Here is a 22794-nt window from a genome sequence, read left to right as displayed (position 1 = left end):
TTAGTTGTACCTTGGTTTGCATGGGGGGATTGGTTCCAGAACCTACTATGGTTACCCAAATCTGTGGATGCCCAAGTTCCCTATATAAAATGGAGTACATCAATGCATACAGTCAGCTCTCTGCATCTGCAGACTCCCAACCACAGCTTAAAACAGTACAGGCATTTATTGAAAAATAATTCCCGTGTACGTGGACCCGCACCGTTCAAACCTGTGTTGTTCAGAGTCAATGGTACATAAATTTGTGTACTATCTAAATCTCACTTGCCAATTTTTAAGGTTATCCTTACCCTGATCTTAGGGACATTAATAATCAGGTCTATCAGCACCTGGCACAGAGCAGGTACCACTGGCCACATCTGTTCAGTGAGTGACTGCCTTAGACCTGCCCCAACATAGCAACGTATGGATCCAGTGTCCTTGTGATATCACATGGTGAATGTCCTATATCAGATTTAATAGGAGGTCTTTTATAGGAGGGAGCTCTCACTTCTGTCACTAAGCAGTGTGTGTGTAGAATAGGCAGGGGGAGGAGGGCGGACCCAGAGGCCAGAAGTAACAACTGGCACATAGCTGTCTCAGCTGCACATTTCTTAGATTCCCAAACTCATGATCTTACCATTAAGTAACTCAACCACTTAAATTACTTGCTTTCATGATGGAATGGATTGTCTAGGAGTATAGAAATGTTTCATATGTAAAATTAATTCTCAGTGATACCTAAAACTTAATTTTTTTCTTTATTGATTAAGGTATTACATATGTGTCCTTACTCTCCCCATTGCCTCCCCCCCCCCCCCCCCCCGCCCCATACCTAAAACTTTAATTTCCATTCCTTTTGCTAAGCATTGCTTTCTCCATAGTTCTATTTTATAGGGCGAATGGTTTTCTATGGACTTGTATATTAAGCCATTAGCATTTTTAGGATGAATGTTTTTTGAACTTTCATTTTTCTCCAGGGCAGAGAAAATCCTAGTTTTTTAAAAAACTGATAGTGGAGGTGAGGGTTCCTGAGACCAACTGTACATGTTTGCCCAGGGGTAGCCTGCAGCTGAACAACCTTTAATAGATGTGAATGACTCAGATAAGGAGATAGTCATTGGAGAAACAAAAGGGCTCTTCTGAAGACAGAGGTTATTAGGGGTTGGCAGTGGTAAGAGGGGTAAAGGAGCAAGGAGAATAGAACTGTACTCTGAAAAACAAGCTGAAGGTGATAGTCACACCAGGTTGTGCAGAGACGGTTAGAGCTGATCGTGGGACCAGGTTCTCCAGTCAGAGCTGTAAGGTAAATGTTTGCAAACTTGGGCATAGGGAAGGAAGGAGGGAGAAATACTCAAGACTGTCTACCTAGCTTTACATAAGGTGGCTTATAATGAGTATCCATGTGTTATGTGTATTTTGCCAATGAGAAGCTGATCACTGCTCATAACCAGGAGAGTTGAAAGGCCATGTGACATGCTCCCATCATTACCTGCAGGTCTGAGCTCCTTTTTCATGACATTAAGTGTAACATATCATCTGCCATGATTGCTTACATAGTCTACCCATTTTGGCCTCATTAACCTTCCTCTCTTCACCTTGTTTTAAGCTCAATGCTCCCCAACCCCATCTACCATCCCCCATGCAATTGTCTTCCATCGAAAGTCACAAGAACTTCTGGTAATTTGCCCTGTGCCAGAGAGTGTTTGTCAGTTGTTGCCTATTTTTCATGGTGAAAGTGTCTAAATTCTTCAGTCCTTTCCTAGAAAGGAAGAAGTGACTATCACGTGCTCCTATCCTTTGTAGTGTGCTGAGTACTGGTTCTCAGAAGCAGAGGCCACCTCTGCCCAGTCCATAACCAGGTGCTCACTGGCGGTTTTTCCCTTTTTGGATGAAGTTGTCTTTCCTTCATCTCCGTGGGAATCCTAGCCCTAGGGAAAGGGGTTGGGGAGAAGGCTGGGCACCTTCAGCAAACGCTTGGTGACTATGAGTCATTGCGAGTCTAATGACCTTCCCATTTGTTATCTGTTGCCATGGCCACTGCTGGGTCTCAGCATGGAAAACAGCCCTCCACACATTGGGAATCCTTGTCACTCCCTGACAACCTCCACTGACTTCCTGTTTCTTGTGGGACAAACAGGTAGTACAGGAGACGCTCTGCACACGGGCTTTTGAGCTCCCTTTTTTCCTCTGTCATTTCCTCCTAAGACTTCATTCCAATGCTTAAAGGGTTTCTTCTCTGAAGACCCAGCTCAAACATCACCTCCCTGATAAGTCTTCTCATGTGGAACCTCTTTCTTCTGGGCTCTCATAGCACTGGGCATTCCCCTGAATTATGGCACGTTTCACATGGTGATGTAATTATTCTCTGTATGTCTGTGATTCCTACCCTCCTCACTCTAGACCAGCCGTGGGCGAACTACGGCCCGCGGGCCGAATCCGGCCCGTTTGAAATGAATAAAACTAAAAAAAAAAAAACCGTACCCTTTTATGTAATGATGTTTACTTTGAATTTATATTAGTTCACACAAACACTCCATCCATGCTTTCGTTCCGGCCCTCCGGTCCAGTTTAAGAACCCATTGTAGCCCTCGAGTCAAAAAGTTTGCCCACCCCTGCTCTAGACTGTCAGCTTCTCATGGGCTGATGTGTGTCTGATTTGAGTGTCATCCGAGTCTGCATTCAACACCTGGCTCTCAGCAGGTGCTCAGAAAGTGTTAACTGAAGGAATGAAGGGAAAGGGGAAGAGAACTGGTCTTCTTTTCATTTGTTCAGCCAAACACACGTAGGATGACACAATGAGGCACTGACCCAGGACATAGATCAATGGTGCTTTAATGAAACGTCTTTCAAATCTGTGAACATGTTAGCTGCAAAACAAATGCTTTTATTCTTTCCATAGGACAGATTTCCAAACAATGATCACAGTGTTTAGGTTAATCAGATGCTGGACAGATGAGTAGCCAAAAATTTTATAAAATAACAAGATCCCATCAACTACATATCAAATTTTAACGAGACATCAAGAGAATATATGTTTATAGTTACACAGCTAAAAACAAGACATTATTACAGCAATCAAGTCCACAAAACTGGGAAAAAAAAGGCTGTATGACAAAACGGCCTTTCATAAGCTATTAAATGAGCATACATGATAGACAAACCAATTTTATATCTGAAGCAGCTTATAGCACCAACACGTTGGCAGACAAGTATTGGGGTGGGCCCTTGGACCGAGGCATCTGAGGGCGGGAAGGGATCTCAGCCATCATCTCCTTCAAGCCCCTTGTTTTACAGATGGCGAAATGGAGGCCTGGGGAGATGAAGTGCCTTGTCCAAAGCCATAGGACACAGGGACACAGAAAACGATCTAAGCCACCCAACTTAGGTAAGTGCTCTATTGTAACATACATGTAATTCTATTGATTTAATGCACTTTTCCCTATTAACAGATACACCATAAAAGAAATCAATACAATTCAAAACATAGTCTGTATTCTGTTTATTTTATTGAGAAAGGACTGGCATGTAGTGTAATTCACTTCTTAAACCGATTCATTCTTAAAATTGGGTGGAGTCACTCAGATGACACTTTTGTAGTTGGAAATCGGTTGAAAAGAGGCATGTGAAGAGAAAATTTGACACGTCCCCCATTACCTAAACTAACCTATGTCTCAAAATCATCGGTACAATTCTTTTTCTGGTAGTTTAAAATTCAGTCAAGTACAAAAACAGTCCAAATAAAGAGAAAGCAAATCACACCTTTCCTTTAAAAGGTAAGTATGGCACTTTTTATTTTAATAAAGTAAGGAAATATAAAAACCTGATTCTTTTTAGAAAAAAAGTACTTACAATCTATAACTTGGGAACCACCTGGTATACAGTGTTTTCTCTCTAGAAAATTCTTTGGAGTCATGACATTTTGTCTAGCATGCCTTGCCATGATCCTGAGGCCTCAACTGGACAGATTTTTGATGAATGAATGAAGATATAAGAATTAAAAAAAAAATCACTGTTTAACAGAAGCAGCATCAAAGACAAAGCAGAGTGAACATATTTAAATGGCTTCATAGGTAGGAAGCCAAAAAAGCTGCATGTATCTATGTGATCGTGTGTCATTACAGTGGTAGTCGGAAAAATAACACACACTGGGCACTTGTCCATCATCATAAACCAGCTGCTGCAGAAGAGGTGAAGTGTGGCTTCATAAGGAGAATGAAGCCTGATAAATAAAAGTGACTTCTGCATATCATATATATGTATACATATATTATATTTTCTCACATAGACATCTAGCTATAAGTAAGTCAGCATTTAGCTACAATTCCCCCACCACCCCTTGGGTCCAGCATCGAAGGATTTGATTTCACTTTCTTGAACAGGCCCTCTACCTAGTTAGGAAGTTATGTGACAATTATACTTATGGCCCTTATGCCTGGCCAGCAAAAATAAAATAAAATCTCCTGGGACCTCAATTCCATTCCTTATCACTACAAGCATATGAATAAGTATATAGCAAAATATATTTGTTTTCTGTTAGGTAAAAGAACATGTTTGAGTATTGAAGAATAAACTATGCCTGCTACCAAAATTGTGCACATACCTGTATAATAGACATAACTGCATGAAAATACTTTAACAAGACATATTATAAATATTTAAGGAAACATTAGTGTTCTGAAACTACCAGAAAAATATACCTATTTAAAAAAAGAATATCTCCTTAAGTGAAGCATTTAATGTAAAGTTGTCTTTTTAGTGTACATTTCAAAGTTCACCGTTGGAAAGGTGGACCGTTCTCCCCCCTGGACAGGTGGCTATCACTCACTTGGGAATTGGCCATGTTGCAGAACCAAGCTCCAGATGACAAGAGGTGTAGGGCAGTGGCGAGATTCACATGGTCTTGGAAAAACGAGGGCAGTTTATAATGCTGAATAGATGGGTGGCGTGGAGAAATACTGAACATATTTGAGCAGTTTAAAAAATAGTCCTGCGTTTGTTTATCCACAATTACCATAATACTCCAAGCCCAGACATTCAATTTTGAAAGGGGCTTGCATTGTAGGGCAAGATTGCACAGAACTAGGAAAAATCTGTTGTACATAATTCCTTCTTGGGGCTGAGTCCTTTTTGAGAATATGTTTGTAATCCTTCATTAGTAGTTATTTTGAACGAACTAAAGATGAATTAAAATATCAAAGGCCAAGGGTATGGTTTGGGCCCTTAAATGAGCATTTAGTAAAAAAAGAACCTCTCCTCCCCTTTGACAAAGTTAACATACTCTCTGGTTAGAGGAGGTTCCTTCTTGTGGGATCCCCGCTGGACACTGTGAGGAGGTGAGGGCTGCACTTGTGCCCAGAGGAAAATCAAGGAGCCCAATGCCCAGCGACTGGAACCCTTGGTCCCGGGTCATATGCCACTGAATCCACGTCTCTCGGATGGTCTGTGGACAAGGTAGGGATGACACTGACACTGCAGATGTGTGGGAAGAGCTTGTGTCTTAATGCCTTTATGTTTTTTGTATGTTCAGTTCCCACCATGTTCCACCCACTTGGGCCGGGGAGGTGAACATTACCTCTGCAAAGAGTTGTTCTGGCAGGAGAGGAAGATAAAAGGCAAGGCAGCGAGAAAAAGAGGAGCTAAGTCACAAAGTCTGATCAGGAATAGCAGCTGGCTTTCAAACATCCCTGCTCCTCTCTCTGCCAGGCTCCTGAGCACTCTGTCTGCCCCATTCCCATCAGTAGGGTGGACATTTCAGAGGTGTCTACCCTGATCCAGAGACCGTGAGCCCCCGGCACACCTGCCTGGTGTCCTGCCCTTCTCTCGACTCAGGGTCACTGAAGCCGGAAAGGCCTCTTGTGAATGAACACCTCACATTATAAAAGGGCGTTCAGGTCACTTTAAACATTTTAATTGGCACAGTGTATTGTAGCCGGAGAGGGTCAGCAAGAGATGACTTCATTACTTGATGGCAATGAATACAACCTTTAGGATGGCCTTTAGTTTTTGTACAATAACTATATAAAAAGAGTTTCTTATTCTACTCACACATAGCTTAAGATAAAGGGATAACTTCTGGAGCTGAGGGACTGATGGTATGGAGAGCATTTTATTAAGCAAATAAGCTTTGATATGTGTATATACAAAGACACGTATATATATCTATATACACAAAACACTCCTCATCCGTATATTCTGTACAGGTTGGTGCAACCCCATTAAGAACACATTATAATATAATGGTTTAAGGACTTAAGTTATTCTTGGCATTTTAATCTAGACAGGGGCTTAGGTAATTTAGGTCTTGACATAAATGGATCATTCATATAGTTGAAAGCCTATCTTTGTGTTTTTTAAAAGGCCCAGAATGACTTGCGTTAAGCAGCAACCCAATATGACACCACGGTTACCAAATGGAAAACAAGATTGTTACTTTGTATTAGATCAGTAAAGGGTATTTCAGAGAAAGGACAACTTGGAAAATAAAGACTTCAGAGTCTATTATTCCATATTAAGAGCATTTTAGTTATTAGCAGTGGTTACCAAATAAGCTGAAGGTACTTCTCTTCAAGGAGCTGCTCATAATTTGATTTGTTGAAGAGACGCGAGGAACTGGTTCACTCTCCTCTATAAGATGATGCACGTTTTCTTGTCCTTGAAAGGGTTTTCTGAGGTTGGTATCCCCATCAGCAGAGGGTCATTCCTGGCATGCTCCTCACAGTAGGACATGAGATCGGCTGATGCCTTTGATACCTTACATGCAAGCAAGCAAGAAAGGGAATGCTTTATTTACAAACTGGGGGGAAAAAGTGTTTTAATGCTCATGCATTGGGTGGAACCGTCAGAGAACAATGTCGGTCGCAGATTTCTTGTTAAAAGGGGGAAAGGTACGTTTACATGGCGAAATCTGGCAGGTAAGGCCTTCCTTAATAAAAAAAATAAGACTAACATCATCTATCTCCTACTGTGAACACCAGCTAGCTAGTGTTCCGCCAGAACATTTAACTGGAATCTAATCATCAGCAAGCAATTCCATCTCGACTGAGGGCCACTCTGCAGAGAGAGTGGCCTGGATTCTTCATGAATGAACTGTGTGTTAGATAATATTCTCAGCGGATCTTGAATGTTGTCACTGTACGGCGGTCATGTAGGAGAATGCTCTTGTACTTTGGTGAAGTATTTAGGGGTGATGAGTCACGATGTCTGCCAATAACTTTTAAGTAGTTCAAAGAAAAAAATTGTATTTTGTGAGTATGTGTGTGCAGGGACAGAAAAAGAGAGGGCAAATGCTAACAATGGATGAATCCTCGTAAAGAGTACATGGGTGTTTGCTATTACAACTCTTCCATAGATTTGACATTTCTCAAAATAAAAAGTTGGGGGAGGTAAGAAAAAAAATGAATCAATGGAAGATTGTATCTTAGTTTCTATCTCCCCCCCTCCCCACCCCAAAAATCGTTTAGGATGCAGGACACAGTTAAAAAACCAAGTTATGGGTTTAGAGCCAAATTCTACTGGAGTTTCAAGATTTCCTGATTGGGATTAGGAAAGTAAAAAGAGACAAAGCCAGCATGGGAGGATGCAGGGCCTCGCTCTGGCTCGAGTTAAAAATGGAAAATGCCAGGCCCGGTTCAGAGGCTGGTGGGAGATCCCGGCGAATGCTCAGACCAGTGTCCTCAGCTGAACCCTGTCAACCTCAGCACAGCAGGCCTCGTGTTTTAAAGACAGGTGACCATCTCCAGGCCCAGAGGAATTTATCAGGTGACGGCCTGAGTTTCTAGGAAACAGCATTACTCACAACATTCCAGGGCACTCACCGCCTAGTCCTTCCTTGGGATTTGGGGGGGGGGGGGGGGGATGGGGAAACTCCTAAGTCAGGTGACCTAGCACATACCTTCCGGTTTCTACCAAGGCTGGCATGGCTCACCCAGGTGCAGAATGTGGCCACTAAAGCCCACACACCGTTAAAAAGCTGCATTCTCCTAAAAAGGAGACCCCGATTGCCGACTTGTGATGCAGGCCTGCCTCAGCTGCACCGGTAAATCAGAACACTTAATCAATTCCAGGGGGATGACGAGGAATCCCTGTGCCAACATAAAACCCAGCAATCCCAGGACCTGACCGTGTTGGCTCAGGGAAGGTAGGCCCTCAAGAAATCCTGCCACAGGTTTTAGGTTTTCTGTCCCAATAGAGAGGCTAACTCAGACACTCTGGCTCCCTAGTGCTTTTGAAATGGGGCCTGTGCTTGGTAGAAATGAAAATTAAAGGGACTAAGGCTTTCAGCTTGTTCTAGGAAAATCCCGGCACCAAGCTGCATTAAGTAGCAACACCTCCTCTGAAACGCGGCCTGGCCTTCAGAAAACACATCCAAGCAAATCATCTTACCTTTATTCTCTCGATGGAAGCTTCTAGTCTTAACTGCTGCACAGTTCTCCTTGCCTGGGTGATGTTGTTGGTGCTTGCTGTTTTGCTTGACATCTTCAATTGTTGTTTTTACCTGAAAGCTGGAGAGAATTTTTTAAAAGGTCAACAACAATCATCTCTATGTTGTTTAAACATTTTTAATGCTTTGTGTTACCTTAGGGGGAAAGGATGCAGTTTCCCAGTCAACAACATCTCTGAGGTACTGAAATACCCCTTGGCAGTGAGTGGTAGCCTGGGTGTCTAAGCTTGCTACCCATTTGAGCACCTTCATAAATCTTCGGCCTGCAGAAACCCAGTACTAGTTAGTAGTTTATTAGTAATCCATGCACCCCACATACAGCACAAAGTAGCCTGTCCTAGGATTTTCTAAAGGAGAACAAATATACATAAACTTCTGCAGTAGGTAGAGGGCCCCCAGCAAACGTGATCATGTGCAACCCGAGCCACGCTACGCGTGCAGTTAGTACCACTGCTGTGTGCTTCAGTGGAAGGCTTGGTTTCATTTCATTCTGGCTCTCTTACCCAACTATCACACGGATGCAAGTTCTGGCAACAGAAGATGGCAAAAGGCAGTGTCCCTGGAGAACTCTGCACAAAGGGTGCAGTTTTAGGTGCCACCAGGATTTGCAACCGTTGGGAGAACATTGGTTAGGCAGATAAGGACGTCATTATCCCAGTGACAGACAGATCCACAGCAAATAGCAAGCGGGGGTAAACTGAACAGCCCGACATATTTAATGAAACTTAATCATTCCCTCCTTTGACCTCTCGGGCCTCACCCTGGCAGCCAGGCACTTGCTAATCCTGCACTCACTACATGTTCCCGGGGTAACTATCCTTGCGGGCCTCAGCCCTTGGGTTCTAGGCTGCCTCTTCCTCCCTTTCCCCAGCCACCCAGTGAAAATCAAAGGAAGCCTCCTGGACCTTGAGCTTCAACCTATCTGGTTGTCCAGTGGTATATTCTAAGGGGAGGGCAGGCCGGAGCCCTGCCATATATGGCTAAGTTCTCTCTGGGCCTGGTGGCATCTGCAGGGAAATGCAGAGCTGGCAGCCGTGTGGCAGTTCTATGACTCATAGGAGCAGGCGGATGATGGACGGTAGGTGTGCCGCTGGGTGCTGTGCGAGGGCTGAGCAGTCTGAGGGCACGGTGGCACCAGCAGCAAACCCAGGTTGTCTCAACTTTACGCTTGGACCAGACAAGGCTGCAAAACACAGGTGACCTGTCCACTCCGCCGTGTCCACCCGAGCTCCACACTTAGAATGCTCCCAGTGGCTGACTTCAAGGGCTTGGGTAGGGCTTACTGAACCTCCACGAGCCCGGGTTTTCTCACTTGTAATATAAGGATACAATTATTTTTGAGGATCCAATTTGCTGACGCACACACACGTAGTGTTTCGCATAGGACCAAGGCACTCTACGAACAGCAGCTGCTATTATATTTTTCCTCGGGGGTCACACCCAGCACAGCGAACAGAAATTCCCTGTGTACCTGTCTGGCTGCCCTGGTCAATGAGCCTCAAGGGTTTGGACTGACTAGGTCTGGGTGGTCTATGGGCATCAGCCCCCCTTTTTATAGCATCCGCAGGCAGTTCTGCTGCACGCTAGTGTCAGGACAGAATGGAATGGTTCGTGACATCCAACAGAGGAATCCCCTGAAATAAGGAAGCTCTAGCAGTGCAGGAAGCTGGGAGGAGGAATGCTGGGGTGGGGCTGGTGGCTTAGGGTGACCTCGTTTCAATGCACTCCCTGACCAGCTGCCTCTTCCTCAGATTCTTCAGTCGTCCCGCCCCAACCCTAGCAGGGGATTTTGCTCACACCCACTGGCCTGGCCCAGCCCATTCCTGTGCTCCCAGGCACGAGCTTATGAACAGTCTTTGAAATGGGACCCAGGCAGCAGGCAGGCTCACTGTGAAAAGTATGAAGTGCCCTGGTTCACAGCACGCTGCTTCCATATTTTGTTCCCTGTGGCACGTTACCCTGGGCTCCCCTGCCAGCTGGCCCTGGTTCTGAGCACTGGCCCCCCAGCCTCCAGAAAGCGAACATGACACCCTTTCTGACGGCCTGTGGTTTCCAGGCTGCACCCTAAGGACTTTCTAAATGTTCCCCTGGCATGAGAATAGCGCCAAGCATTCTGCTCCCCTTCTCAGCCTCCAGGGCTAAAGTTTCCAAGGCCTGAGCAAGCTTTCCTGTAACTGCGGAACAGTTCACACAAATCGGGACCAGATCAGTCATTGCTCCCACCCGTGTGGCCATAAGCAAATAGTCCGCAGTCAGGTTCTGTTTAGAAAATGCTTGGGTAGGCCTCTCGAACACTGGCCAGAAACTTTGCATCTAGTACATGAAGGACTTTCTTACTTCCTGACTCTATTATAGTCACGACTGAAAACAGCCAGCAATTCACAGTGCACACCCGCCAGCATGGCTCCTTGCAGCTTTCCCCTATCCTGATGTCTGTGTTCTGACCTGCCCCCTCCCAGGCAGCCTCCCCTGTCACCAGACAGCTTCTCCACTGCTCAGGTAGCCTGCCATTCCCTTCTGCCCTGCCAGCCTCTCTCGGGCTTCCAACTCGAATACAATTTCTCTTCTCCAAGAATAAAATCTTATAACATTCTTCCTGTGGAGAAATCAGATCAAGGTTATATTGTTTCAACTTCAGAGGCTGAGCTGCCTCTTGTCTGTGCAAGGAGGGCACTGCTGTTAATGCTTGGGGAGTGGGGCTGTGCACAGGGGCTGGAGGGCCAGCTGGGGATTTCCTCCCAAGCTGCAGCTGCGGCTTCGCATCTCAACAGCTGGGCCTGAGCAGAATCGGAGCAAGAGGCTGGGAAACAAACACCTCTACACCTTCAGAGGGTTTTCTTTGGTCTTCCCTTAATGGCAAGGATATCTAGAGCTGTTTGTTTGTGCTACTAGGTGGATGAAAAGCATGCTTTCTTCTTACTCCAAGAATAGCTTCCAAGGCAAACAATACCTGCTCTTTGTATGGAATTGTAGACTGCACACGGTGCTTTCATATGCATTAGTCCATGAAGCCTGGCTCTAATTCCAGAAGGTATATTAGGATTTCATCCTTGTTTCAAAGATGAGACAACTCAGGTGAGAAAAACTTGCTCCAAGCTAACCTAGCTTGTAAGCCTTTTCACCCCAGAAGCCACGCTTCCCACGGTACCCCGCAAAGGATGCAATGCCAATAGATTCAATGCACAAACCCTTCCGGTCATCACTGAACAGTCCACGATGTGGTTCTTAATCAAGGGTGACCTTGACGCTCCAAGACCTGGAGTTACGAGCTTGCTGACTGCCTCATGTTTGTGCAATACCTGTTCTGGTGCAGAAGGTATCTGTTTATCTGTCTAATGCCCTGGAGGACTGGTCCCCCCGCCCTCCTTCCCCCCATCCGCAAGCTAAGCAAGAATGTTCTTGCTGCTGCTTCTAGGCAAGGACTGAGGTCGGCATCTGGAGATCTCGAGCCACTCAGAAAGGCCAAGGCCTGTGCATGCCTGTGCAGACCTCCAGTAGCCTTGTTTTCATTTTTGCATGTGGCTAACAGATTTGAATAAACATATGTAGCAGTTAGCTATTCAGATAATTTGCATTGGTTTTAATGCTGTTGTTCATCTGAATTCCCAGGGTCCTAGGAATTCCTGGGAACAGAATGTCCCCTTAGGGAAATACGGACATTTTAATCTTTGTCTAGAGAGACCTGAAGCAGGGAGAGGTGGGAAGAATATCACACTCTGGAAGGAAGACTCCAGGCAGCCCCAGGGTCTGCATCACAAGTCACCATGGCCTGGCCGGGAATTGAATCACTGGAGCGAAGCCATGCTCATGAGCAAACACACCCCTTGTGGCTGCTAGAAAAGAGCCGCCAAAACAAAAAACAGGTTTCCACTTACCCTCTGGTCTTGCCTTCAGCTATCAGGGTATTACTCCAGCTCCTGCCTGTCCTCTCATTTGGTAAAGGGGGCACACTCCCTATCCCATAGGGTTGCTGGGAGTGCCTGTCAGTAATGCACCCTGTACATACACATGCTCAGTGAGTGCTGGGCCCCTCGGCTCGCTAACAAGGCAGAAACCATGTATGTGGCGAGACACAAGAGGAAAATTCAGACAGCCCAAGAAGAATTTCAAGGTCATACGACCAGGTAGCAACATCTTTCTAATATGGCAGGAAGTGTGGGGAGTGCAGAGTCAGACCCTTGGGTCTGACTATTTTCATGAACAGTTATTTTCTGTCAGGGCCTGTGGGCTGGACCCACCCCGCAGATGTGTTTGGTTGGGGCCCATGAAAGGTTAACTCTAAAGTGTCTGTGTTTTAATGTTACAGTGATTGTCAAAGTTTGAAAATGATAGACTTCTGGAAAAGTCGGAGAAACCTTATAATCTGGGCTGGATCTGAGTAGCAGCTGCCCCTTCAACATTTGCTGGGCCCTCTAGTTGAACGTGTGCTGTGGCCTTCCTTTGTACTATGCCTTGGCTCTCTAGTTCCAGGCGTACTCAGGGATTAGGCCAAGGGGCTCGAGCTCACTCCTGCCCCTTCCTAGCTTTGGGGCCCTGGGAAGGACTTGTCACCTCTCTAAGCCTCAATTTTCTCATGGGAAAAATGGGGGATAATAATACTTTTGTATCTCAAAGGACTGTTAAGATCAGATAAAATAAGCATGTGAGTGTAATAAGTATACAGAGTACTTTGGCTGAGCATTAAGTATGTGCACCCTCTGATCACATCCCATGCAAAGTGCTTGAAGCACTCCACAGTCCCTGATGGGTGGCGCTGGGCAGCTTGGGTCCCTTGCTGTACTGCAGGGATGGAAAGTAAGACTCTAAGTCTCCTAGTGGCATCAGCTGATTGTGCTCCCTTCTCCCCATTTCATATGTTGAAGTCCTAACCCCCAGTACCTCAGAATGAACTGTATTTGGAGACAGGGTGTTTAAGGTGGTGATTCACTTAAAAGGAGATCATTAGAATGGGCCCTAATCCAGTATTATTGGTGGCCTCATAAGAAGAGAGAATGCAGACACAGATGGGTATAGAGCAGTGATGGCGAACCTCTGACACGTGTGTCAGAGGTGACACGCGAACTCATTTTTTTGGTTGATTTTTCTTTGTTAAATGGCATTTAAATATATAAAATAAATATCAAAAATATAAGTCTTTGTTTTACTATGGTTGCAAGTATCAAAAAATTTCTATATGTGACACGGCACCAGAGTTAAGTTAGGGTTTTTCAAAATGCTGACACGCCGAGCTCAAAAGGTTCGCCATCACTGGTCTAGAGGGATAACCATGTGAAGACACAGGGAGAAGAAAGCCACCAACCAGCCAAAGAAAGAGGCCTCGGAAGAAACCACCCTGCCAACACCTTGTTCACAGACTTCCACCCTCCAAACCACTGAGAAAATTCATTTCTGTTGTTTAAGCCACCCAGTCGGTGGTGCCTTGTTATGGCAGCCTGAGCCAACTCCGACACCAGGTTCCCCAGCAGCTAGGGCTCTGGGTGACCCAAGGGAGAAGGCCACTCTCCTGATGTTGGCTCCTTTCTGCTGGCGAGCAGGGTGGTGGGCCAGTTGCTCTTTATGGAGGCGGTGGCACTGGTGTCCAGTCACTAGCAGTATGGTGCTAAGAAGCTGTGTGGCTGCAGCAGCCTCCCAACTCTTCACGTCCTGCCCGGGCCTGGGGCCAGTTCTGCGGTGAAGCCTGGAAATGGGTGGAGGGCTCCATGCAGAGCCCTCCAGGCCTGCCTTTGATTATGCAAGCGCCCCGTCCCCTGAATTAAAGCCCATTCTGCTGTTTCCGAGAACGTTTCTGTTTGCAGTAGCTGAATCCCAACTGACACACAATTGTTAATGTGCCGTTTTGTGATCCGTAAATAACTTGCAAAGGTCGGCTATGATTCCTATTAGTATCAGGCCATTATTGCTGAATACGCTAAATCCCAAACCTTTTTTAAAAAAATATATTTTTATTGATTTCAGAGAGGATGGTAGAGGGAGAGGGAGAAACATCAACAATGAGAGAGAATCATTGATCAGCTAGCTGCCTCCTGCACGCCCCCCACTGGGGATCGAGCCTGCAAGCAGGGCATGTGCCTTTGCAGAGGGAAAGGTAAGACAAAATTCTTTTTCTCCTTCTCCCCGACCAAAGCCCGCAGGCCATGAGGCCAAGGGTGGTTGAAACTGTGACCTGTGCGACCCTGCTCCTGTCCAGCACTGAGAGCAAAGAGCAAAAAGAACAAAGTGCCTGTGGGGGAGGGAAATGGGAGAGAGATGAGGAGAGGCTGCTGGGAGCGGTGGGAATGGTGGCTGGAGATGGGGAGAAGACAGTGATCAGACCTCTTCTAAGAAGTTTATAGAGGCTCAGGATCAGCAGAGCGAAAAAGAACACGGGCAGCTCTCTCTCTCGACCTCAATAGAGCTCAGCTGCTAGAAGTTGTGCTTCTCTATTTGCAAACCCTTCTGAGGTCCTCATTTTTCATTAGTTGATTTTACCCGCCATCCAGGACACATGTCCCTGAATAATAATGATGATGATGAAGTTGCTGTTGTAATGATGAAAGTGGGTAACTACCGCCCTAGCTGGTTTGGCTCAGTGGATAGAGCATTGGCCTGTGAACTGAAGGGTCCCGGGTTCGATTCCAGTCAAGGGTACATGCCCAAGTTGTGGGCTCGATCCCCAGTAGGGGGTGTGCAGGAAGCAGCTGATCAATGATTCTCATCATTGATGTTTCTCTCTCTCTCTCTCTCTCTCTCTGAAATCAATAAAAATATATATATTTTTAAAAGAAAGTGGATAACTACCACCACTTATTGAGTACTTAGTATGTGCCAGGTAAGTCAGTTCCATGTATCATTTCATTTAATCCTCTTAGAGATGAATTCTTTTATCATTTCTACTTGACAAATGAAGCACAGAGTGATCAAAAAGGTCTTGTCAAGATTACGGTGACTTAACGAAGCAGAGCTGGGACTCGGGCCACCTGACCCTCAAGTTCATCCTCTCAGTGACCCCTCTACACTGCTTGCCCTGAACATCACGGGTACAAGGAAGGAGTGGGAGGAAAGCAGGGGCAAGTGTGGGCCGGGAGCACGGGCCTGTGCTCATTCTGATAGGTGGTCTCTATAACAAAGACAGCACAAAGTGCGGAGGGAAGGGGCCGTGGAAAAAGACCTAAGCGAGAAGAATTGGCTGTTCTTATTTGAAAGGAAAACTGCCCCAGATTCCAGGTAAGACTGTTGCTAAAGAACAGGATGATCCCATCCTCCTCCCGTCTTTAGCAAACCTGGCAGGGAACCACAAGGATGAGCCAATCCTGGGTAATAAATCCGGAGGAGAGAGCTGTCGAGCCTGAGCAGCGGGTTCCTCACTTCACGGTGTATCTAGAACACTTGGGGCACCTGTTAAAAAAAAATCTGCTTCAGCCAGCCTGGGGCAAGGCCCAAGAATCTGTATTTAAGAGCTTCCAAAGTGATTCTGATGTAGGTCCTCACAAGAAAGGCTAATAATGACTATCAGAATCTCCGCCTCTTAGTCGTACCTGTGTTTCCTTCCGCCTGGCTACGAGAACTTACCGATTTAAAAGAATGCCCCTTCCTGTCTATGTTTACCTTTGCAGAGCTCTGAACAAGCCCTGGAAAAGTCTCATTTTGAAAAATGTTCTTACCCAATGGGAGTAAGACTCCTTCCATTTGAAATGGCTCTTAGCACTTACTATCTTTCTTTGCTACAAAAGTCTAACTTTTTCTTAACAGCTGCGTCCTCCTGGACAATGTCTCCTCCCTGGCTTCAGTGATGCTGGGCTCTCCGTCCTTGCCTGTGCCATGACATTCCGCATCTCTCCTTCTGACTTGGTTTCTTAGGGGCTCCATGGTGGGGGCCCGGTGTGGCAGAGTGAACAAGGGCTTTCACAGTCAGATGCAGTTCGAATCCTGGCTCATCACTTACTACCTCAAGTGGCTTCAGTTCTCTAATTTTTAGTTCCCTCATCTTTGAAATGGGAAGGGATAATAATAGTGCCTCCCTCACAGGCTTGTTAGCGGGAGGAAACGAGAGAACAATATGTAAATTACTCAGCACCTGCCTGACCCATACTGGCCCTCAGTTACGGTAGATGATGCTCTCCCCTTCTGACTTTAGCTATGACCGCATACAGCTCTGACCCTTTACCCTCATCCCAATGTCTAAATGAAAGCCTATTTAAATTTACACCTGAACAGTGCACAGCTGCTTCAAACATAACACGCTGGAAGCAATGAGACATCGTTGCCCAGTCCCGACCTTTCCGATGTCCCTTTCTCAGTGAGTGACACCACCACGGCCTTGGTCATCGCGCATCCTGCCCCAGCCCTCCTACTGATTCCTCAGACCCGGTGCTGTCCAATGGAAATGTGACATTTTAAATTCTGCAGGGGCCACATTAAAAAAGTGACGTTGATTTGGATGAGCCACATTTCAAGTGCTCAACGGTCACCTCACGTGACTGCCTGATTCGACAGTGCAACCTTACACCCTGGTACTTTCCAAATTATCTTGATTCTTACTTGGACAACCCCCCGTTTTTATTTTTCCCCATTCCCCTGGCTTCCATTTTACCTCAGCGTTGGCTCCCAGAACCACTACAGCTACTGCATCAGCTTTGGAACAGGACTCATGCCTCTTATCTTCCCCAATCCAATCGCTCCTGACCCCTGTGCTCTGATATAGCAGCACTTCCAGCTTATTTCTGTCTCAAAAAAAAAAAAAAAAAAAAAAAGGATTCCCTGGTGCCCCCAGGAAAAGTCCAAAGGGCTTAGCTTTGCAGTCAAAGTCCTCTCTAATACTTCTGCTACCATAATAGAAACCCTACTCATAAAAGCAGCGTGTGACCACATGGGGCTCACTGTACGCCGGACACCAGGCTATGTGCCAATCACTGTCAGGACATTATCCTACTGAATACCCACACTGACCCTGTGAGGTAGGTTCTATTTCCACCGCCATTACAAATGAACAAACCACGGCACAGATGCCTAGTGTCAAAGGGCCAGCTGCTTGGCTGAGGTCGTCTGAACCAGAGGCCTGGCCCCAAGCCTGTACTGCGATGTGTACCCCTGCTGCCTTCACAGGCGCCACGTGCAAGTCTCCACTGGGTTCTCTGCCTGCTTCTCTTGGCTACTTACATTCTCTTTTCCTTTTAGGCCTTAGATCCCAGTTTAACCTCTTCCAGGAAGAGCCTCCCTAACTACTTTTGCTTACACTGATTAATTCCCTTTGTGGACTCCTGCTATATGCTCAGGGGTTCAAGGACCTCTAAGGGGCTGGTTCATGCATGAGAACAGCAGGCAGGGGCAGGGGGTGCATGCATTTAATAAAATTGTATGCAAAATTCACTGTGAGTGCCTATTTTGTTCTTTCCAAATTGATGATTTATAGCTATCACCAAGCTCTCAAAAGGGTCCATACCCATTTCTTTCGGTGCTTAACTGTATGTTATTTAGTGCTTATTTGTACGTAACGGACTGTGTGTGAATACTGTTTTCCCACCAAACTGTGGGAAGTCTAGCTCAATAATAATAGCATAGCAATTGCATTTTTTTTCATTACTTACTATGTGCAAGCTATTTTACCAAGTACTTTCTACATACATTAGTTCCTTTAATATTACCTACAACCACAGAGGTTGGATTTATCACATCCATTGAAGCTCAGGAAAGTGAAATAATTGGCATAAGATCAGACAGCTAGTAAGTGGTAGAAACAGGACTTAAACCCAGATCTCTCCTACTTCAAAGCCATGCCCTTAACCAGGCCAGTGAGTTATTCGATTCCACCGTCTCTCTCTCGTATTGACTAATGCAGAGAATGGGGCCTCCATAAGTAGATTAGGACACTCGATGTAGCAACCAACACATGGGATCAGCTCGAACCTCTCACCCTGGGGTGTTTATGTACACAGTGTTTGTTTTCTTAGAAACAGGATACACCCTGCTCACCTTTCCACAGGTATCCTGCAAATACTGAGTGTTCCAAGCCAAAGGTTACCCACCTGCTTGATTTCCTACACAGCTCCGAGAAGCCGGGGTGGAGTCTCTGGGACTCTCATGCACTTGATTAAGGTCAATTGCTGGTGCCATGAACTTTCACCTCCAGCACAGGCTGACCACATGTGTGGCACCCAGATTCCAAGGACAACACTGCTTTGCACCCCCATCCTGTGCCCCAAACAGGTTCCTCCGGTGAAGGTGGGCACGGGGAGCAGCTCTGATGGTGACCCACAGAGGAGCAGGAGCCAGCCCCTCATGTGGTATACTGGGCCCAGCCATGCAGAGACCTATGTTTATAGCCAACACTGAGAGTGACCTTTACAAACACGTTACCTGCTCTACCTAGAGTAGCAAGTCTGGCTGAGAAATGATTTGCTCATATCTGCCTGGCTGACTTAGGAGGGCTGGATGTTTCATTTTGTTTATTCATAAATGAATACATAAATGAATTTAATGAATGCAACGACTATTTAATATTGAACAGAAAGGCTAACATTTACAGAGTGCTTTCTCTGTGTCATGCACTGTGGTAAAAGTTTATATAAAATTATTTAATTTACTCTTCATAACATCCCTGAATAGTTTTAAAAGAATATATGCATATGTAAAAATTATAAACAATTCTCAAGTGTATAAACAAAAACTAATTATCCTACTCTAGACTTCCCCAGGGGAATCACTGTAATCAATTTCTCATATTTCTTTCTGAAGACATCCTATGCATACACAAATATGATTATTCATAATCTGTCTTAAAAATATAAATGAAAGTATGTTGTATGCACTGCACTGCACCCTTTATAAAAATTTTAATTAACATTATATTCTGGAGAGCATGATAAAGGTATCATTAACCCACTTTCCAAATAAGGACATTGAAGCTCTCAAGGATACCCAGTGAGTCATGAGTAAGAGCCAGGGCTGACACCAGCCCTGGTTCTCCTAGTCATCACTGCACTGCATCTGCCTGCAGGTCCCATATTAGGAGCTCACTGGGGCTGAGCAGAGGAAGTGGGACGGATCAGAGAAGCAGAAGTCTAAATTCCTGCCCTCAAAGGGCTCATTGCTTTGGGAGGGAAACAATGCTGTATGAAGTGAGAGAATGATTTCCAAAGAACAGAAGAACATATCGAAGATAGAGTTCTACTCTGGTTGAGTTGCTAAGCATTTGTGAAGGGACAAAGTAACTTTGTCACAACAGCTGGGGTAAGAGAGAGAATTTGGAGAGGAAAGGCAAAAGTCAGTGCTGTATAGATTATGTTTATTTGAAAATATATTTTAATCCAGAAAACATATTGGGAGAATATACAACAAAATGTAGCTATTGCTAGATGGTGAGAATTTTAGGAGATTTATAGTGTTTTTATGCATTCTAACATTTTTTTAATTTTTATTTTTTCTGGTCTTAATAGCTAATGCTTACATAGTACTTACAATTGCTAAGCACTGTTCTAACAGTTCACATAATGATGCTATGAGGTTGTTACTATGGCTTTCCCAATTTAGAACTAAAGGAAGTGAGGGCAGCAGTTTAGAACATAGCTAAGGTCAGAGCCAAGGTCAGACAGAGCAAAGGTAAGTGGAGGAGGCAGCACTCTGATCCCGGCAGCCTGGCTCCAGTCTGTGCTCTTAACCACATGGGATTCTTTTATGATTAAAAAAAAAAAAATCCCAGTAATTGTTATTCACAAAGCCAGGAGGAAGAACAGTTCTTAGTCACTTTTCAGGGGTAAAGGAAGGAGAGAGAACAAGCACAGCTCATGGGACTCGGTTATTGGGGCTTCCTGGGGACCTCGGCGCTAGTGGCTTTCACAGTGCGAAGGGCATGGAGGTCAAATAAGAAGGGGTTGAAGAGAAGAGAAGAGAACTATTACTTCAGGAAATGAGGCAGTGAGTGTGGCAGTGTGGTGAAGACAAGGAATTGAATGGATATTTTTTAGGAAGAGGATTTAAGAGATGGTTGTCTTCTGAGCATTTTCAAAAGCAGAGGAGGAGTGTTGAGCAACTAGGGAGAGAGTGACGATGCTGGAGAGAGACAGAGGGTCACTGAGAGAGCCAGGCAGCATGGGCTCAGACTGAGCTTACACAGGTGGACAGCAGGGGCTGGGAGACGGAGGCCTGAACGACACAGAGGTGGGAAAGCAGGGGAGCAGGGCGCCAGGAGGCTCAGCTGGACATCCTCTGAAAGGTGAGGGGACAAGGGAAACCGACCGACAGTGCATGCAACCATACGGGCGAATCAGACATCACCCTGAGCTCAGAAAGCCAGTCCCCAAAGAGCACATACTATCGAATCCCATTTATATAAAGTTCAAGACAAAACTAATGCATGGTGACAGATACTAGGAGTGGAGAGAGTGGGTAAGGAGACAGAGAGGTGAAGCAAGACTGGCCATGAGGGAGTTGCTCATTGTTGCAAGAGAGTGAAGGGGACATGGGATGCCTTCTATGTCTGCACGTTTGAAAATTTCAGGCATAAAAAACTCAAAGTAAAATTCTATGATTCTAAACCCTTCGGAACCTATAACACGATAATTATTAACACTATAAGATGAACTCGGTCATTAAGGCATAGAAGTTACGTTAATTATTATCTACCATTTCCTCCGCCGGATCGTGATCTGACAAGAACGTCCAATGTCCACAGTGCAGAGGAAGTAATTGCCTTTGGAGGAGGCACAGATGGGATTAAAACAGCCAGGATCTGGGCCCTCTGCCCATTTTACACAGTGCTCAGGCCCTGGGCCACTGATGCCAAAGTGTAACTGGCCAGCAAGCATCTCTTCTTGCATTCCCCACCCCGCTCCCCTCAGACTAACACACAAAAGGCCCAACACTGTGGTTCAGACACCAATACCTTGTATGTGCCAAAAGATCACAAAATAGGATACTTTCATTTTTCTTTCTTCCTTCATCGTACCTTCTCCCAAGAAACTATAGCAAGAAACATGCCCCTAGTCCAGCCGTGGGCAAACTACGGCCTACGGGCCGGATCCGGCCCGTTTGAAATGAATAAAACTAAAAAAAAAAAAAAGAAAAGAAAAGACCCGTACCCTTTTATGTAATGATGTTTACTTTGAATTTATATTAGTTCACACAAACACTCCATCCATGCTTTTGTTCTGGCCCTCCGGTCCAGTTTAAGAACCCATTGTGGCCCTCGAGTCAAAAAGTTTGCCCACCCCTGCCCTAGTCCCTTCAAACATGTCGGGACGTGGTAACTGCTTTGAGGAAAAGCAAAGTCTATCAAATTCCTGACCTGACCAGCAAAATGAACATAATATGTGGGCCCTCGCAGTTAAAGCACTTGTTGTTTTGAGCCCGTCCGTACCTAAATGTTTATATATTTTCAAAGGAAAAGTACTGAAGATACAAGGAATCCTCATGTGAGCTTCTTGCAGTTCTAATTCTCTATGTAAACTGATTAGAATTCTCCCTCCAAGTGCAAACCTGTGGACTAATTCCTTTTTGAAATAAAAGTTACTTGAGGGAAAACATGGAACAGGAAGCCAAGTCATTTCAGGTCCAAACCTCATCAGCAACATCAATGCAATTTAAAGAATTTAGCACCCAAAAGGCAGACTTCCACTTCAGCCCACTGAGTTTTGTAGAATTTCAGAAATGTCTCCAGTTCGTCTCAAGGAGTGATATAAAATATTCCAGCAAGATGAAGTAATTCAAATGCATATATATATATATATAAACTTTTGACAAAGAGGGTTGAGTCAAACAAAACAAATCGTGACACAGTATCACTTAAACAAATGGGAAAGATGACACCAATGTAAATACACAGCACGTTATTACTATCAACAATTTGCTTATTAAGTTTTATTCTCTTAAAACTCAAGAATTTCACAAAACACGCTCATCAAATGGAATGTAGTGGGAAAAATTTCTGCTTGTAAGCCCCGAAGAAGAATTTCTATGGCTGCTCTCAGGCCCAGACTTTCCGGGCTAGAACCACTTCAATGGTTCTGCTGCTCTTGTGCTAGTCACCTACTAGACCACACATCCCAAGAGCTGGCTTTAAAACGACAGTCGTCATACTTCTCTCACAAATACTGACATCTCCTTTACCCACCAGAGCCTTTCTTTAAGTCTAATCCTCTATCTTGGTGGTGGGTCCCTTTGAGACCAAGCACCCCGTATTACATGGTTCTTTACCTCTTCCATGTGCAATACACAAAGAATGAAGACATACTGATTTGACTTGTTACGAGTCAGGTGAATGGCCTTGGCAGGAAGCAACAGCCTTGCAAGTCTTCCTCACCATATATTAGGAAAGAGAAGGAACAATATATTCCTGGGGCTAGACACAGGGCAGGACATCAATAAACATCCAATGAAATGATGGCACAAAGACCTGGGGC

At 45.2% G+C, this 22794-nt stretch overlaps 2 protein-coding genes across 6 annotated transcripts in view; one reads left to right on the top strand and one right to left on the bottom strand.

The window, feature by feature from the left end:
• Positions 1–2798: 2798 nt before the first annotated feature.
• The window catches only part of GNG12 (G protein subunit gamma 12), a 120610-nt gene continuing 100614 nt past the window's right edge, over positions 2799–22794 (bottom strand). For all 5 annotated transcript variants that reach the window (XM_059689233.1, XM_059689229.1, XM_059689228.1 and 2 more), the window contains 2 exons: positions 8365–8483; positions 2799–6732 (listed from right to left, as the gene is read on the bottom strand). In XM_059689233.1, the coding sequence (XP_059545216.1) occupies positions 6607–6732; positions 8365–8457 (219 nt within the window). In that variant the 5' untranslated portion in view covers positions 8458–8483 and the 3' untranslated portion in view covers positions 2799–6606. The remainder of the gene's footprint in view (positions 6733–8364; positions 8484–22794) is intronic.
• Positions 9494–22794, top strand: part of LOC132229748 (prefoldin subunit 6-like) — a 128085-nt gene continuing 114784 nt past the window's right edge. The window contains exon 1 of the mRNA XM_059686226.1: positions 9494–9500. Coding sequence (XP_059542209.1) covers positions 9494–9500 — 7 coding nt within the window. The remainder of the gene's footprint in view (positions 9501–22794) is intronic.

This window comes from Myotis daubentonii, chromosome 3, assembly GCF_963259705.1.
Source record: "Myotis daubentonii chromosome 3, mMyoDau2.1, whole genome shotgun sequence".
NCBI classification, from domain to species: domain Eukaryota; kingdom Metazoa; phylum Chordata; class Mammalia; order Chiroptera; family Vespertilionidae; genus Myotis; species Myotis daubentonii.
This window is presented reverse-complemented; position numbering and strand designations above follow the sequence as displayed.